Source organism: Salvia miltiorrhiza, chromosome 1 (assembly GCF_028751815.1).
Source record: "Salvia miltiorrhiza cultivar Shanhuang (shh) chromosome 1, IMPLAD_Smil_shh, whole genome shotgun sequence".
NCBI classification, from domain to species: domain Eukaryota; kingdom Viridiplantae; phylum Streptophyta; class Magnoliopsida; order Lamiales; family Lamiaceae; genus Salvia; species Salvia miltiorrhiza.
In genome coordinates, this window is record NC_080387.1 from 49,384,279 (window position 1) to 49,402,651 (window position 18,373).

Consider the following 18,373-nt stretch of genomic DNA (forward strand, 5'->3'; position numbering starts at 1 on the left):
TTAGTCCAAGATCCTTTTCCCAAGGTAAATAGTTGTAGTTGAATACTAAAAATAAATGCAACACTAGTTTTTATTCGTGAAGAAGCAAAGAGAAACAAGACTAATGCAATGCGAGAGCTACCAGTGAAGAAAACAAGAGGGGGAGAGAGACGCACATAACATACACCAACTTTAAAAAAATAAACATTATTTATTTTTGTCCATGAGCAAAATGCATGAACCGGAGATGGACGGTGTCATTCATTGTGTCAGCACCCTCCCTCGTAGAAATCAAACACATTTACTCATTTAGAGAGAGGGAGAGAGGATGAATTTGAGCCCCTGCTGTGCAACAGTTGCATAGAATACAACAAATACATTATGGCACCATACACCACATGGATTGATTATGGTTGGGATGGAAAGCAGCAGCAGCAAATAATGTCACATTTTGGCTTGTATTTGTTTCTGTTTTAGTGATAAGTTGAGAAACTGCAGCTCTGTGCATATCATTCATTCTCACCAAAATAAGATCTTCCCTGGGGCCCACAGCCGCGGCCTCTCAATAATACATTTCCATCATTGCAACATACTATCATGACAGTTGAAACACTAATATCTGCCCATTATGCATCAATCTCATTGTCAGAGCCAAAAAATGTTTTTCTGTGCCACAGAACAGAACAGACAACACCTACTTTTAATCTACAAGGTCACAAAATTGGTGGCTTTTTTATGGTTTACCATTCAATAGCTTCACTGTCCAAACAAAAAAGTAGACTATACACTCAAGTCAAGAATTTTGTATTTACCTTCCTGGTCGATATACTTACATGGTAAATACCATTTGACACATAGCATCTTCTTCTTCAGAGCTCCCTTTCAAACTCCTTGCAGATTAAACCAAACTCTCATTCATGAATCTGATCACTGCAGGAAAAGAAATCAATTATTGGCAACAATAACTCTATGGAAGCATTCTTTAGTTGAAAAACTTATACAATTTTTTGACTCGGTCTAAAGCAATACTAACCCTTCTCAGAATAATCATGTATCTTGGGGTACTTTGTTAGAAAATGCCTGTTTGTAGAAAGACTCATTGATTATGGAAAGTGCAACGAGGACATGGAGTTAACCACAATTAGAACCTATTTTATTAGAAACAGTTAACTTCATAAAGGGAACTTGGAGAAACCGATACCTAATCATTTCTTCGTTTATGAGGTTTAATGGTACTTGTTGAAAGATTCCTCTTCACAGACGATTTCAGCACTGATTCTGACTTCTTTGAAGATATAAGAGATGAAGACAGGAGGGCCTCAACAGCTTCACGCTGTTGTTTCCTTTTCTTTATTGTATCATTGCGTATTTCAGCATGATTAGAAGCTTGCGGTTCACCCTTCTCCTTGACTGTTCTCTCAGAAGATGATGTACCAATTTTCACCTCTGGTAGCTTATCGTGCTTGATAGTTTTTGAATGCGCTTCATCAGCAAGAGCTCTCATATGTTTTTGACTTCTACTCATCTCCTTTCCAGTATTAGTTGAATGTGTCCTAACATTGTTATTATTGCTCCCCTTTCCATAATCAGCTCTTGCCACCTTAATTTGCTTGTTATTATCCCTGAACCTGGGGCTTATATCAGTCTTCTCTTGATTTTCTTGCAATTCCGACATTGCACCTTTCAATACTTTGTCGTCATTATTTGGACCTTTAACTGAGGCCGCCTCCTTGGCCTCTAAAAACTTTGTTTGCCTTCCATCTCTGTTCCTTCTTTTGACATCTACTGCAGCATCCCTCCCTGAACAGGAAACTTCTTCACCATTACAACCTCTCTCCTGTGTAGTATCAATGCATTTTCTCTTCCTTTCAGAAGTATGTTTTATAGTTTTCTGCGTATTAACACGTCCCCTTGTAGCTTTGAGCCGCCCATCTTCATCAAACTGACTAGTCAAGGAATCCCCTGCCTTTGATCTGACTTCTGAACAGAACTTGGGTATCGAACTGTACGGCTTTCTGGCAGATACAATCAAATTCCTTTGTTTTGCATCTTCTAAAAGAGCTGCCCAGGTCTGGTTTGACCGCAATGTTCTTGCATTACCAAAAACCCAAAGAGAGAGTTTAGCCCTAGTCAAAGCTACATTCATCCGTCTAACATCAGCAACAAATCCAATATTACTAGATCTAGGTGTTTCATCGCAGGATCCAGATGCTCTAACAGTAGAAAGTAGCAGGATATCAACTTCTCGACCTTGAAAACCATCAACTGTATTAAATTCCATATCAGAGGCAATAGAAGATCCAAAGGCGCTGGTGAACCGTGAACGCAAAAGTGACAATTGACGCTTGTAAGGTGTTATGATGCCAATTCTTCCACCCCAAAATTCTGACGGATAACTGTCAAAATAACAATTTCTTAATCATACCAGACATTGACAAATGAGAATTCAAGAGCCAAAAGATTAAATACCTTTTTCTAAGATATCGCAACACTTCAACAGCAGCATCAGCCTCAGACTCATTGTACAGGGAGAGTGACGCAGAGTTCTTACCACGGAGCTCCATGCCATCAATGATGTCAAAAAATACATATGGTCCAAGGCACCGAGTCTCATGGAATGATGCAGCTCTGCCAGACATCTGATCTCCATTCTGCAATTTCCCCTCATAGAAATGCAAAGAAGGAAACCGACAAATCTCTGGATGCATCCTATACTGGTAATTTATAAATACCATCACTGTTAGCATAAAACTAGCAGTAATAGGGAAAAAAATAGAAATAAAACACAGGGAAGATAATCCTAAACAAACAGCTTCTAAAATATTTTTTGCAAAGTACTACCCAATATACACCCTTTACCATATATGCTACATTTATTATTTCTGTCTTCAACAAGCACAAAAAAAGTGGTGGCATTAAGGGCCTTTACAGTAATAAAAGATCCATTTCATTCTTGCAAATAAAAACACGTGGAAATGTGGAAATATTTTCAACATCATTTCAAGATGACCCTTAGACTATTAACCACAGAGATAATGTAAGAGTAGTCACTATTTGCCATGCTGAGTCACAGCTACAATATGAACACTAACTTGTCAGCAGAAGAGACTAAAATACAATAATAGACTGCTAAAGTAGCTGAGCTTCAGCAGCGTGAAATCAGGGAGAGAATTCCCATTAACAATATACTTCAGATAGTAGGACTACCTGTTGGGTGAGCATGATTACAGGATGACCTGCCCGCTGCAGTCTTTCAAACATGCTGCACTGGAACATGTATTTGCTAGCAACATTTGATAAAACTGTGGCAGGAAGCTGCTTTGGATCACCAACCTATCCAAAAGAAGGGAAATATATTTCAATGATGCTTAGTTTTATTGAAAAGACAAATTATATAATGCTCAAATCAAATACTTACCATGATGCATTTGGTTCCCTTCGATTTTAGGAGCTGAAGTGGAATCAAAGTGGCAGGCTCCAGGGCCTTCACGAAAGCAAAAGAAAAAAAGACACAATTGAATCTCAGAAACGGAAAGACATATGCTGGGATAAATGAAGATAAAGAAATTACAGAGATAAGACAAAACACGAAAGGGAAAAGGAAGTACTTGAGCAGCTTCATCAATCACAACAGCATCAAACAGAGTGGTTTCAGATGCATTGATAAATTTATGGCTTGAGGTAGATTCAGAGCACACCCCATATAGATCTCCCCCGCAGCCACTTAGTGTAGTCACCACAATTTCAGCCTCCTTCAAGATAGCATTCCGAAATTTATGTCTTAGGGCTCTCATTTCTTCGTTGGCTTTCCTCTCTCTCGCCTGGGAGCTGGCAAGATCTGTATACATGGCTTTCTTCTTTTCGTATAACTGCCTTAGCTTTCCTTTTAATTCGGCATCAGAAAATATCTTTCCATCTTCAAGATCTCCTTCCATGAAATTTTTAACTTCGGAATTTTCCTCCTGCAAGCTAGCCCGCTTGGCTTCATAGTATCTGATCTGTTCCACTAATTTTTCTAAGTTAGTACGCAGTATGGTCAAAGAATCTGCAAAAGTCCCACTCTTTTCATCATGTGCATTCGTCTTTTCTTCGCCTAAACGATTTTCAACCAGTGTATCGATGAAGAAAGGAAGAGAATTTGGATGGACTGTCTTTGCATTACCAACCCTCACAAGATATGGCTTGTACCTGTGTCCATCACAACCATAGAGACCTTCATTGTATATCCTTGCAACTAGCTCATCAACAGCAGCATTGGATTGAGCACAAATGAGAATCCGGCCTCTACTGCTGCTTCCTGTGGATCTGTTATTCTTTTCCACATCATCATTTATTTGTCTAGCCAATGCTGCATCCTGCCAGGCTCTCGCAATTGCAGCACACTGACTGATCCGTTGACTAGTGCTAGAGCTATTACTACAGGCTGATCCACCATCTCTTAATCTTTTGGAATCATTCGTTTGAGAGAGAGCAAGCAGACTGCTGACGATGGCCAGAATTGTTCGGGTCTTTCCAGTTCCTGGTGCAGAAATGCAAGCAGAAAGAATATAAACGAAGGGGGTAACCCATAATTTTATAGAAAGAAGAAAGCACATAAATAAAATAAATAGGATAGGAAACAATGAATAACCACACACCTGGAGGTCCCTGTATAAGAGTCAAATCAAAGTCCTTTTTCAAGTCAAATGGTCCAGTTGCAAGACTGATAGCCTGCAGCTGACTGTCATTAAATGACGACTTAAGAATCTGCTGCAGAGGTTGGGGGAGTTTACTCATACTTTGAGTTTCTGATTCATATTGACTAGAACGACAATTGACCGGGTTCAAGATGATTGGAAGTAGAGGAATATCCCTTATTGATGACAATGCTTGGAACTCTCGAAGTTGAGGGGTAATGGACATGATACGACTAACATACCACTTGCTTCTCTCAGTAAGAAGCTTTCTAGCTCGATCGAGACGAGGAGATGCTTGAAGATACAGTCTAATAGCTAAGATATTTGACCTCCTTTTGTTGTCTTTCTCACGTCTCTCAACCTAAGAACAAACACAGCATAAGCAAGATACAGAGAGTACTGGGACAATTAAATTTCAAGCAACATTGTCTAGTTCACAGTTATCCTACCCATAGAAAAGCATAAAAATAGTTATTACCAAGACTACTATATCACAGAAGGCTCTTAACAATAAAAAATGGCAGGACTGTTTGGATAGTAGTTAATGTAAATAAAAACACATGATTGCTTTATAACAAGAAAGCACTTGATATTATTCTGTTATCTCTCACATATATTAGGCAACCATTAAGGCTGTAGAAGTAATCTGAATAGCAAAGGTTATCCACATCTATTTCAAGTACGGAATACCTTTCCAACAGTGTGTACATCACTGGTAGAGTTCTGCAGAGGTTGTCTAGTAAGTACAATGAGATCGTTCTCCATCAGGCTTCTAGATCCAGGGGAATTATCTTCATCTTGTACAAAGCGAACAACATGGAAATCGTCAATTCTCTCAACAGACAGCACAGATAAACTTCCGCAGCACAGTTCCTCAGAAGAAGCCATCTCCTGGTAGGAACTCTGCAGTTGCGCCTTGAATTCTTCCAGTACCAAGGGCCGGAAAATTTCAAAATACCCATCAGGTGATTGGAAACAAACAGGAACTTGCTTTAGTTTGCCTACACTTTGAGAGTCTTTCTCAGTTCCAGAAGCTAAGCCAACAGCAACAAAGAAATTCAGCTCCAAGATGGGTTTATACCAGTCCTCAAGCCTAGGGGGCTGAAATCTTTTCATTCCACCACTCAACCTCATAGAGCCAGGTCTGCTCTTTAGAGGCACGGAAAGCTGGATAACTTGCCGTTTAGGACCGGAAATGATTGGCTTCATATTTAGGGGCTGTTGATGCTTTGGTGGTTTGAAAAATGAGAATTTCCATGCATCATCATCTTCATCACATACTATCTCTTTTATGATTCCATCTCTAGTTTTCAGAGCTTTATTTGCGGTCTCCTGATTTTTGCTAGCGGAAGCGATATTTAAATCATTAAAGGTCTTGTTTCTTGAAGATATTAGAGATGTGGATGAATACCCTTCTTTGGAATTCACAGCTCCATCTGGTAATTTCGTCAAACTTGAATTGTTCCTTGATAGGATACAATTGACTACACCCTCTCTTGTTTTAATTTCCTGTCCCTTACTCTCTGATGGCTCTGCTGGAACAGAGGATTGAGATGCATATACGCCTCCAGTAATATCTGAATTCATTTTCTGAATAAGATCGGTAGAATAAAAACCTATCCGAGAATCAGCCTCAGAGGAGACTACCAGACCACCAACATCTTTCTCTTTCAAGTCAGCTTCCGACTCTCCTCCAGCTGCGCTTGTACCAGCATGAGCATCGTGATATGTAGTTTTAGCCGACCAACTAGTAGAAACCCCCACGTGGGCAGAAACATCTGATTCCTTCTCATCATCAGAAAGAATTATGACATTGTCTCTCTCCAAGTTGACCAATGGCTCGGAATCTAGGATAGTCTCTTCAGTTTCATCGACTAATAATGACTGTTTCAATGGTGAAAATTTTGACCGACCAGCCGTTTTATTCAATGCAGAGCACTGTTCTTTTAATGAAACAGAAAGACGCGCTACTTGCTTGCTCACTTCATCAATTAAGACTTTTTCTGCACTCAAAACAAAGATAGTATTACATGCACAGAGTGATTTTAATGAAATTGTGAACAAAAAGCAGATCAACATCAAACTGAAAAACTCACCACATGAAATAAGTTTCTCAATATCACTAATTGCTGAAGCAGATTTATTATCACTGCACAATATTCTGATTTGGCCAAGCATATAAGATAATGTTTGTTTCCAATATCTAACAACTACAACAAGTGATGACTTCCCCCAATCAGCCAAGTCATGAAGCCACTTTATGCTATCAAAAGTTTCCAACATTTTGCCAGAATCCTTGGGGTGTCTTTCAAAAACCACAGGAATGACTTCAAGAATACGGATACAAGTCAACTGAAACAAGATATGGAGAAGTACTTAAGCACTATTTTACTTATAGCAGAAATTTACAGACTTTTAAGAATAGAGATACAAGTAAATTGAAACAAGAAACTCAGGTGTATTTAAGTACTATTGTAAACACATCAGAAATTTACAGAGAAACCTGGTCACAAGTAAGTTCAGTTAATCAAGGATCCGGAAACAAGTCAACAGAAAATTTCAAGTAAAAGTCATGATTCATGATAATGGACTACTTAAGGTTCTTCTTAACTCAAACCATGTACTCCCTCCGTCCGCGATATCATTTCCACTTCCATTTATAGAAGTAGGGTCCACAAACTTCCACTCACAACAATAGTGGGACCCAAACTCCACTCACTATAATATCCACTACTATTCACCACTTGTTTTAAAATCCGCGCCGTCCACAATGTGGAAACGATATCGCGGACGGAGGGAGTATAACATTTCATAGGTGATACATGCATCTCATGGAAAATGACAATATCTTCAGAGACATGACAAAAGCTCAGAAAATCAATGAATATGCTTGCTAAGATAAACCGACACAAGGAAAGTGCTTAAAGCTAAAGAAAATAAACAGGTATCTTCCAATAATAGCTAGTATTATGAGAACCTGAGATACTGTGTAATCGGTGAATGCCTTGCCTCCATCTAAGCATTTCAGTATTGAAGGCCAAGCTGCTTGTGCCAATAAGCAGCTAAACTTCTTCCACCATGTGGAGCTAACAATTGATGAATGCCTGTCACCATCAGAGTGTGAAGATTCAAATACAGGTTGCTTTAGAAATCCACCTTGAGAAGAAAATTGTGAAATGTCGGCAACATCTGGCAAATTCTGAGATGGGGTCCGAGAAGATGGATTTCCATCTTTGAGCAATTTGCACAAGATGAAGAACAGGTGATGTAAAGTTGAAAAGTTAGACAGAACAGAATCCAACTGAACCTGAAAATTATTTGGTAAAACTACATCAGCACAGCATTATATGTGAATTTGTACTGGTTCCTAAACATCAGGAGGTGCATCTAGAGCATCCACTGGATGCAACTCATTCAAATAAATCTCGTATTAAAGCAAAGACCAGTATTCATAAACAGGTGAGGCAAATATTGATATGACAGAATAACACGATTTAGGCAGAAGACCAAAAACGAATACGAGCTTATTATATTTATGTCACTCTCCTGTCAAATTATTAACTGTTAAGGACAACAAAAAAATTGTATCATTCCGTGTTCATGGCAACCCACCAAACAGAACCAAAATTTACAGATGGCAGTTAACCTGCAAATGTTACTAACTTGTGTCATATATTAATTCTTCAAAACATTTGAAAGTTTTATAATTTTTATAATCATTTTGCTCAAGTATTTAGTCTTATCAGTATTAAACGATTGTTTCAATAATTATGCTTTATTTTTCATTTAATTTTTTTACCATGTCTTCATCGGGTGTTGCATTAAGTCAATAAGAAATATTTCATGTTTGTGTTTATGTCATCAGGAGTCTTCCTTGTGTTGTGTTAATGTCTATCTTCACATTGTGCGTATAGAAACAAATAAAACTTGATTATATGAATTGCCACCTCTAATCAGAAATAATGTAGAAGCCTATGGTTTTATGTGAATCAGATCTTGTTACTCTTCATAAAGAAGTCTTTCAGCAAGCACATATGGAAAGAAAAGTTATCCCAGTCAAGCAACCTCTATTTGATGACAAGTCAGTACTCAAGAGCACTTGATCATTTGAAAGCAAAGTTAATACCAATACGGAAAGAAAGAGACATGTATGTGCAAATATATCATTACCAATTCCAGAGAATGTCTCAATCCCAGAAGGATGGCTAACAAGGAGGAAGGTGTGGAGCAAAGAAATTGCAGACCACAAGTAAGGCCGCGCACATTTGAAACTTGTTCGAGAATCAGCCTACCCACTTGTCTGGCATTCTACAACAATGAGATAAATTTGCTCCCAACTTTAGGCAAAATTCAGTCAATTGAATATTAAAGGCAATCATTTTTGTTAACTCATAAAGCAAAAGTATTAGATTACATCATTAGGATCCAGAAGTAAGAGAATCAAACTGTTGCTCATCATGGGCTCCCAGATCCACTGTTTTCTAAGCTCTCCTTGCTCCATTCTAATGGTATAATGTGTAGTTAACCTGCATTGTTTATCCACATCCTAAGAACTTTATCACATAGAGCAAGAAAAACCACATATGCACAAGTTGCACAGCATGATCTCTGATAACATCTGACACAAGCCACTAACCTCTTGAATGTCCTAACTAAAGGCCGGCACATAGTTGAAGTTCTAATAGAGTTTCTAGACTCTGTTCCATCCCCACCATCATCAGAACCTGATGGGACCTTCCACCCCAAAAGATAAGATATTTCTGAAGCACATGTGACCAACCAATTTTGTACAGAAAGAGACATTTCTGTGCTATTTTCAGTCTCTATCAGTGAAAACCGAGATAAGGCCCAAATAACAGCCTTGGAAAAGGATAACGGAAGTGCCAATGGATCAATTTCAACTAACACGTCAAACCATAGCATGGGTACACACATCCAGTTCCCATCTACTTGTGAGACAACTTTATGCTGCAAAGTGAACTCTTTCCAACAACTAGTATCGTTCTCTTTAACATGGAGACCAAACAGAATCTCTTCTTCGTCATCTGCATCACCAGAATTAGTAGGCCTGATGGATTTATCACTGGGATGCAACTGACCATTCAATATTACAGAGATCAATGCAGAAGCATCAGACACTATGATAGTCTGAATTAGATCAATTGCAGGTTGCCGAAGAGAACTGTGAAGCGATGTGTCCTTCAGGGAGGACATAAGAGAAGGGCCCCTATAAAATTGCATCAAGGAGAAGCGAATTAATACCAAGATAAGTCACTGCATAAATGTATGTTTGGGTGTCCAAATCATGAGTAAAGTTACATTATTTGTCCATGCATCTATAGAAAAACACACAGACATGTTCCCAAAAGATGCCTACCACATGTGTGCACATTCAGAAGGTGGACAAGGAGGATCCATCCTGTAACCTCGAAGAATAATGAGAAAAGAAATCTGCATAAACAAGAGAAGAGGCAAAAGTTGAGAGACAGATATCACAGGAACCGAAAAATAGCATGCTATATCACAGATGCAATAGAAGATGGAAATCAACCTGATTAGCCTTTTTCCGCATCAGTGTGCTAAAATTACTGCTCACAGGCACTTGATGCAGAAGAAAGTAAAGAAAATGCCTTCTCTGCTTTTCATGTTCTCCATCTTGCAGAGCTTCAAGAGACTGGATGGATTATAAAAACATTATAAGGAATAAATCATAGCACACCACCAACGTGTCCAAAACAATGAAAGAAGAAGAAAGTATAGAGAGAGAGAGAGAGAGCTTCAAGCAAAAATATAGAATCACAAACATGCCTGCAAGAAAGGTTGGAAAAGATCAAAAATTTCTTTGTGGCTTTTCTCATTTCTGGTATGGAAACATTGACCAAGAAGTGTATTTCTCATAACACTCGGAGACAGTGTAGCCCTCAACCACAGTTTACAACCTGTGTAACAAAAGTACCAAATTAGTAGGTGCTAATACTTTTTGCAAATAAATTTAGAAAACATCGAAAGGGGTCATATACCTAGCTTCTCAAACATTAGTCTCAGGCAGTTAACTGCATGAGAAAACTCAATTGAATCATCACTGATATGGTTCAGCACGATACTAAGAAAAATGGGATACCGATCTAAAATCCCTTCTTCAAATGCTTGAGGCTCTAGAAACCCCACCCTTCAAGATGCAGAATTGACCAAATCAATACTACAAAAGAAATACATGTTTACACATATTCACAAATTAAACCAGCTGCTTCCTACAATGCTTTCATTCCAAGCCATACAGTTATTTGGTCCAGTTGCAGCCTTGGCCTTGAAGTCTCAAGAGCTGTCTGCACGCCTTCCATTTCCAGTATGTGGATGCATTTCTTGAGTAAATGCTGCAATGGATCCAAGTCTGTCGATCTCCTACATGAGAGAAAGAGAAATCACATAATTTTTCATAAGGTTTAGGAACTTCAGAAAGAGATCATTTGCTACAACAAGTTAAGATATTGCGACCTCCAAGGAACATCTCATTCGCACTCATAGAAATGCAATCTAAAAGCTGATAAGTCCTAGAGGTACAAAGCCAAACATAAATATATGAACCCAATGGTCAAAATTTGCTAGAATCAAGACATAGCAAATTGTCAATTGTGAATACAATGAAAAAAGGTACCTCAATTTACCCATGTGCCCAGCCAAGCGAAGACCTATAGATCGAACCCTTCTACTTTTGAAAAAAAGCAATGCATAAACTCCCTGACAAAACAATAAGAAAAGGAAGAGAGGATGGTTCAGTTTGATTCCTGCAGAAAAGCAAAAAGGATGTACTATAGAACAAAAGGAGTATATGAAAAAAATAAAAAAGAGAACAAGACGAAGCGATCGTAATTAAATCATACCGGATACTGTTGGTGCCCATCTAATGCCAAATCATGATAATTATCAACTGCTTCAATAAAATTTTGAAACTCCGTAGCCAAGTTTTGGTCATCGAGCAAGATGGGGAACATCAAAACCTTATGTAAAAGAACACAATTAATTACAAGGACATAAAAGTGAGTTTCAAGCTCCACTACTGCTGGTGAAGGAGGCATCGATCAGACAAATAGTGTATCAAGAATGAGGAATTACAGTTGGTGATTTTCTTCCTACACATTACTTTTCTTATTTTCATATAATGTCCTTCTCCTATAAATATTAGGGAATTGATTCCCCCCACCCGCCCTTTCAAGTCTAATCCTGTTGTGTGGACATTTGAATCAATCATTTATCCAGTCTAAATAAATTTAACACAAAAATTTACAGAGAAACAGTAAGTCCAATGACTCCACGCCGTATATGGACTGAAAAATGACATGTAAGGAAAAGGGAAAACCAAGATTGGGTGTAGTCAGATACCTCAAACATAACACTAACAACTTCTCCATAATCACATGACGCGTCATACACCCCTCTTCCTATTCTATCATTAAGATCCTCGAGGTGCATGGTTATCCGCTCTTCATCAAGCACATGCAGCACATCAAGTAGAGGACCGATACAGCTCTGCTCATATTCATTTTGATACATCTCTTGCGCTTGATGGTGCTGGTGAATGCATAGCGTGCAGCCTCTCATTTCTCCTGAAATTCTTTTCCACAGGAGCTTGAGAGGAGAATCTCGGGATTCGTCCTTGAGATAATTGTAAAATGTCTCGAGAAGAGGCCCCATCAGATCCCAATAACCACACCAAACATGATCGTCTTTTGGCAAATGTATCAAGAAGTTGAAAGCGTCTGAAAACCTGGATTGGATTGTGGAGCATTATTAACATGGAGTTTAGTTTATTAGTATCTTTACACTCGAATGGCAGAGGAAACTATGCAATATAAGATACATTCAACAGATATTGAATAACACCCTTGATTGCGAACATTGTTTCTCCAAAATTAACCCCAAACCAAAAAAAATAAAAAATTGCGACAGAATGGTATCCTACACGACTCCACTGATTGACAGCAAAATATGAAGAACAAGAGGGGAAAAAATGGCGGGAGGGAGCAGAATAAGAAAGGCAACCATTGTTCTTTGAGCTGGCGGAGACGACGACGTTTGACGGGATGAGCAGAATCGACATCGTCCTCTTCCTCGATGACACTCCATCGCTGCAACAACTCTTTCCTGCTGACTTCGGCTTTCTTCGCCATTTTTCCAATTGGAAGAATTAGGGTTTCTTTTTACCCGCGAAATAGAACAAGGCAATCAAATCATCCGCAGCGCGGGGAACCAGAAACAAACAATTTTTCTAATGTATTTTTCTTTTCCTATTTCTTGTCTGCTCATCACTTTTGCATAAGTAGGAAGACTGTAAATCCACAAACTGAACTAAACCACTAATTAAGAACATTCTTTTTTGTACTTGGTGAACTTCTCTTGTGATTAAAGAAATTATACGTGTGATTGAGTATTTTTACTTTTAAAAATAATTACTCCCTCCGTCCACCAAATATATGCCACTTTGCTTTCGGCACGTGTTTTAATAAAATGTGAGTGAAGTTGGTAGTGGAGTAAGGGTCTCACTTTAAATGTGAGTGGAATTGTGTGGACCCTACTACTAAAAATGGATGTGGCATATTTTTTGTGGACGGACGAAAAAGAAAATTGTGGCATATTTTTTGTGGACGGAGGGAGTATTTTTTATCAAATATAAGGATGTGTCTGTCTATTTTCATTTTTTTTTTCTTAGAATTATTGCTCATATAATTATAATAGGTAGAAAAGAGGAAACTTATAAAAAAATACTCCCTCCGTCCCATTATTGAAGACACACTTTTCTTATTGGGGTGTCCCAATAATAAAGACACACTTCCAAATAAGGAAAGAATTAGGCTTTAATATACACTAATTAATTGCACCTTAATTAAAGTATAAATAAGACAAAAAAACCCTAAACTAATTTTATAACTCGGCCTCTCTCTCCCAGAATCGACCCCCTCTCTCTCTCTCGGCTCTCTCGTCGCCGGCGCCGCCCTGACCACAACACCTCCCGAAGAAGGCCGGCGGTATCCATCCCCATCTCACCCTCTCTCTCTCTCTCTCTCTCTCTCTCTCTCTCTCTCGCCCGACGAAGACGTCGCCTGGTGCTTCTTCTCCGGCCGAACAGCCGTCACCCACCCCTCTCTCTTTTCCTTTCGACTGCACAGCAGCGGTGGCTTCGCTTCCTCCGACGGAATCGTTTGCCTCCTCTCCTTCGTTCTCTCCCTCCTCGCCGGTGGACTAGGGTTTGCAGCGCGGCGCCCATCCCCCTCTCTTCTCCTTCTCCGCCGCCGCCTGCTTCTCCTTCTCCAGCCGACGGTGGCTCTGGGGCCGCGCCGCGACCGCCTTCCTTCTTCCCCTCGCATCTCTCTCTGTCCGACTCCTCTCTCTTCCCCTCTCGGTTCTCCCTCATCTCTCTCTCCCTAGACTCTGTGTCTGCCGCGATTCGATTTTTGGGTTCGATTTTGCAGGTTCAATTTTGGGTTTGATTTGGGGGTTGAATTTCTGAGGTGGTGGTGGTTGTCGTAGGCGGCGGTGGTGGTTGTCGGAGGTGGTGGTTGGATTTGGGGGTTGAATTTCTGGGTTTGATTTGGGGGTTGAATTTGGGTATGAATTGGGGGTTGAATTTGTGAGGTGGCGGTGGTGTCGGAGGTGGCGGTGGTGGTTGTCGGAGGCGGCGGTGGTGGTTGTCGGAGGTGGTGGTTGGACAATATTTTTTATTTAATTCATTTAAATTAATTAAAATTTTCGAAATTAATGAAATGAAAAAAATTTAAAACTCAACTAAAACATTAAATAGAAATAAATAAATACACTAAATTAAAACTAATCAACTACACTAATAGTGGTGGGCCACAACACTTTAACAACTAATCTACCTCTCCTTAATCTCCGTGCCCAAAAGACCTATGTCTTTATTAATGGGACGGAGGGAGTATCACCTTTTAAAAGTGATATGTTTTTTAGTCCCTCTTTAAAAACAACTCTTTTGTTTACCAAAATGAATTAAATGACTAAAATACCCTTTATGGTCCTCACCACTTTGATTTTCGCGCAACATTACACGTGTCCACGATCATGATCACGATGGTGAACACGATCGTGTCCACGATCATGATCACGATCGTGCCCATGACCATGATGATGGACACGATCGTGCCCATCGTGCCACAATGGTGAACACGATCGTGTCCACCATCGTGTCCATAATGGGCACAATCGTGGACATGATGGTGGCCCATCGTGCCCACGATGGTGGACACGATCGTGCCTATCGTGTCCATAATCGTGGGCACCTGTCATGTTGCCCGGAAATTAAAGTGGTGGGGACCCTAAAGAGTATTTTAGTCTTTTAATTCATTTTGATATATAAAAGATTTGTTTTTAAAGAGGGGCTAAAAAATATATCATTTTTAAAAGGTGGAATTTAAAATCTTGAACACCGATATAAAATTCGAATCATTTAAAATAGTGAATTGTAAAATGTGTGGGCTTTGTTAAGCACATTTAATAGATTTCAACGATACATTATCTCACGATTATGGGTCGGGCTGTAAATTATGTGGGCTTTGTTAAGCCCATCTAATAGATTTCAACGGAACATTGTCTCACCGTTATGACGGGCTGTAAATTATGGGCTTTGTTGAGCCCATCTAATAGCTTTGAGCCTTTAAACATAACATTATCTTGTGTTTGATAAGATTTAAATAGCTATCCACTGCTATGGACCATATGGTCATTGACTCATTGCTTTAATGTAATGGATATTATCATTTTATTTTATTTGGTGGAAAATTGATATATCAAATTTAGTGGTGGAATAAGCTCAAGGTTGCATGCCCTACAGTCCTATTTTTATTTTAAAACATCACTCAAATATTTATCAGTGGTTTTACAATAATAAAAAATTAAAAGAAACCCAAACTGTGTAACTTTTATGGTGAGGTCAAGGTGAGTGGATTTTGAGTATTTCAAGGGGGCAGGAAGAAAAGAAACCCTAGATTAGAGAGCGCCCCTTTTCCTATTAGATTATGACTACTTTATGAATTTTCTCACCCTACATTTTATTGTTTCCTCACCTCTCCCAACTTTGAAACAAAAAGAGTGTTTTTTTGGTTGGGGCAAAAGAACAAACACCTAACCGGCATAAATATCTCAGGCTAGGGAGGTGGGAGAGGTGGGCAGATGATCCAAAAGACTCCGGCCCAGACCCAGGTATGTCTCTTTCTCTTTACTTTTCTGCCTTTTATTTCTCATCGTCATCTCCTACTCCCGCTTCCCACCTTTTTCATGTTCGTTTTTATCATTTAATCACGTGCGCCGCTTTCGTATGATTGCAAGTAAGAGTCTTGTGTTAAATTAGCCCTGCCCACATTACAATGGCGCTTGAATCTGATTCGCAGAAGAAGAGCTACTGCGTGATGGAAGATATTTATGGAGTGGTGATGGCGCCCAAGGCGGACCTTCAGCAACTCCAGCTGCAGCTTCATAACAAGCCCGCTCCTCCACACCTCATGCTTCCTGATATTGGACGAGCACTCGAGGTTCTTTTTTCCTCTTTTTATTTTTATTTTTTAATGTTCCTTGTGCCCTTTTGCTTAATAAATATAATCCACCAAGATTCCACCGTCCCACTTGCTTCCTCTGGTATTCATTGTTTAAGTTGCTTTTCCCTACATGAAAGGGGTATATTCTGGAATTTTATGCCACATTGATTTTGGAGGACTTCTTTTACTAACTTGTTTTAATTCAGTTGTTACTCTTGAACTAACTCCGTCCGCCAAAGTATGTCACTTTCATGTACAAACTGTAATATTTGAAGCTCTTTTTTTGAAGAATGATGCTTGGAATTATAATATTTGAAGAAATTATGGGAAGATTTTGGATCATGTTAAAAGATTGAACTATTTTTATTTGGCTCAGGACTTATTGAAGACCAGAGAAGTGGGCGAGTTCCTTAGTGGGGCTTTTGCCGGAGCCATGACCAAAGCTATTCTTGCCCCTCTTGAGACTATCCGGTTGGTTTCTGCTATTCTGTTTTGCAAGTCGCTTCTACAATGTCGTCTCGTTTCCTGTATATTTCTGCAGTTCGTAGGAAATGATTTCCTAGTTTAATGCTGTTGTCGATGTACTACTTTTCACTGCAAGTCCAGTTTAAGGACTTCATATGAGAGAACTGGGGTTAGTTCTGGAAAATGGTTTCTTGGGTTAGTTTACTGCAACTGCTAGGAATTGGATCACCCTTGAAGTGTTAATCATGTAAAAACCTGAATACTGTACATTGATTTGGCTATTCTGGAACTTTAAGTTTACTTTTGCAGATCATATGTGAATGCAGCATTTCTTTTTCTTGTCTAACGCAATAGTTGAAACATGCAGGACAAGAATGGTTGTTGGTGTTGGATCCAAAAACATTTATGGCAGTTTTGTTCAAGTTGTTGAAAAACAGGGCTGGCAGGGGCTCTGGGCAGGGAATGCAATAAATATGCTGCGCATAGTTCCCACGCAGGCAATTGAGCTTGGTACATTTGAATATGTGAAGCGAGCAATGACTACAGCACAAGAGAAATGGAAGCAGAATGAAAGCCCAAGTTTGCAAATAGGCCATCTGAATTTCAATTTCAATTTCAATTGCCTACTGTCCTGGTTGTCTCCCGTCGCAGTTGCTGGTGCCGCTGCAGGAATTGTGAGCACCCTTGCCTGTCATCCCCTTGAAGTCTTAAAGGTATGCGCAAAATCTACCTCTTCGGGTGAACATTAATCTGTACAGTATTAGTTTTCTTTATCTGTTTGTTTCCTTGGTCTTATACAGGACAGATTGACAGTGAGTCCTGATATATATCCCAATCTAAGTATTGCAGTGCGCAAGATATACAGTGAAGGTGGGATTGGTGGTCTATATTCCGGGTTATCACCCACATTGATCGGCATGCTCCCTTACAGCACGTGTTACTATTTCATGTATGAGACGATGAAGAAATCGTATTGCTTAGCAAAGAAAAAAGATTCTTTGTCTCGTGCTGAGATGCTCTTAATTGGGGCACTTTCTGGTAATTCAGCTACCTTAAATATATCTTAGTTTTGGTTGCTAATAAACTATCAACATGGATGTTTAGGCTTGTTCATATTGGATGCATAACACAATATTAGCTAACTATGAATATATTTTGAAATGGAGGAGCAGAGAGGTGTACCATCTCTGAGATGCTAGTTTAAACATTGCAGGCTTGACAGCCAGCACCATCAGCTACCCGTTGGAGGTGGCGAGAAAGCGGCTAATGGTGGGAACTCTGCACGGGAAATGCCCACCAAACATGGCGGCTGCACTCTCGGAAGTTATCAGGGACGAGGGCGTTAGAGGACTCTATCGAGGCTGGGGGGCGAGCTGCTTGAAGGTGATGCCTTCCTCTGGTATCACATGGATGTTCTACGAAGCTTGGAAAGACATATTGCTCGTTGAAAGGCGTCCCTCTTGAAAAACTGAGGCTTCTTTTCGCCTTCTTTTCGCCAGTTAAAGGCGAAGAAGATGGAAGTATTGGTTTGATAGCCATTTAATCTTGAAAAAGTTCCTGGGTAGAGAGAGCACCCATAGAGAGACAAAACTAATGCTAACTAGCACCACAACGACGCTTGAATTATGGTGCAAAATTTTGTTTATGGTTGTATGTAGGTAAAGCTCATTTTGGTCAGTTAAATTAAAGCTCATTTATTGGGGTTCTAGG

At 39.5% G+C, this 18,373-nt stretch overlaps 2 protein-coding genes across 8 annotated transcripts; one reads left to right on the forward strand and one right to left on the reverse strand.

Moving 5' to 3' along the window:
* Positions 1-170: 170 nt before the first annotated feature.
* On the reverse strand, positions 171-13,001 carry LOC130989354 (uncharacterized). Of its 6 annotated transcripts, none has more exons than XR_009090597.1 (24): positions 12,696-13,001; positions 12,036-12,420; positions 11,537-11,653; positions 11,311-11,393; positions 10,911-11,057; positions 10,676-10,824; positions 10,464-10,594; positions 10,207-10,329; positions 10,033-10,106; positions 9,292-9,882; positions 9,070-9,181; positions 8,826-8,963; positions 7,633-7,962; positions 6,752-7,007; positions 5,346-6,658; positions 4,617-5,016; positions 3,588-4,498; positions 3,398-3,463; positions 3,187-3,312; positions 2,449-2,693; positions 1,181-2,375; positions 1,013-1,059; positions 813-909; positions 171-598 (listed from the first exon to the last, which is right to left on the reverse strand). XR_009090597.1 is itself a non-coding variant. In XM_057913321.1 (23 exons), the coding sequence occupies exons 1-21, from the start codon at positions 12,821-12,823 to the stop codon at positions 1,181-1,183; spliced, it is 7,020 nt and encodes a 2,339-aa protein (XP_057769304.1). In that variant the 5' UTR covers positions 12,824-13,001; the 3' UTR covers positions 578-909; positions 1,013-1,059. The 6 variants fall into 6 exon arrangements, 2 of the variants coding, with proteins under 2 accessions (XP_057769304.1, XP_057769296.1); XR_009090596.1 differs by having other exon boundaries at positions 792-909; XR_009090590.1 differs by lacking the exon at positions 1,013-1,059.
* Positions 13,002-15,458: 2,457 nt separating this feature from the next.
* On the forward strand, positions 15,459-18,371 carry LOC130989454 (probable mitochondrial adenine nucleotide transporter BTL1). Of its 2 annotated transcripts, none has more exons than XM_057913472.1 (6): positions 15,459-15,866; positions 16,055-16,195; positions 16,575-16,669; positions 17,031-17,376; positions 17,464-17,701; positions 17,877-18,371. In XM_057913472.1, exons 1-6 carry the CDS (start codon positions 15,837-15,839, stop codon positions 18,125-18,127), a joined length of 1,101 nt encoding a protein of 366 aa, XP_057769455.1. In that variant the 5' UTR covers positions 15,459-15,836; the 3' UTR covers positions 18,128-18,371. The 2 variants fall into 2 exon arrangements, with proteins under 2 accessions (XP_057769455.1, XP_057769456.1); XM_057913473.1 differs by having other exon boundaries at positions 15,545-15,866; positions 17,836-18,371.
* The last annotated feature ends 2 nt before the right edge of the window (positions 18,372-18,373 follow it).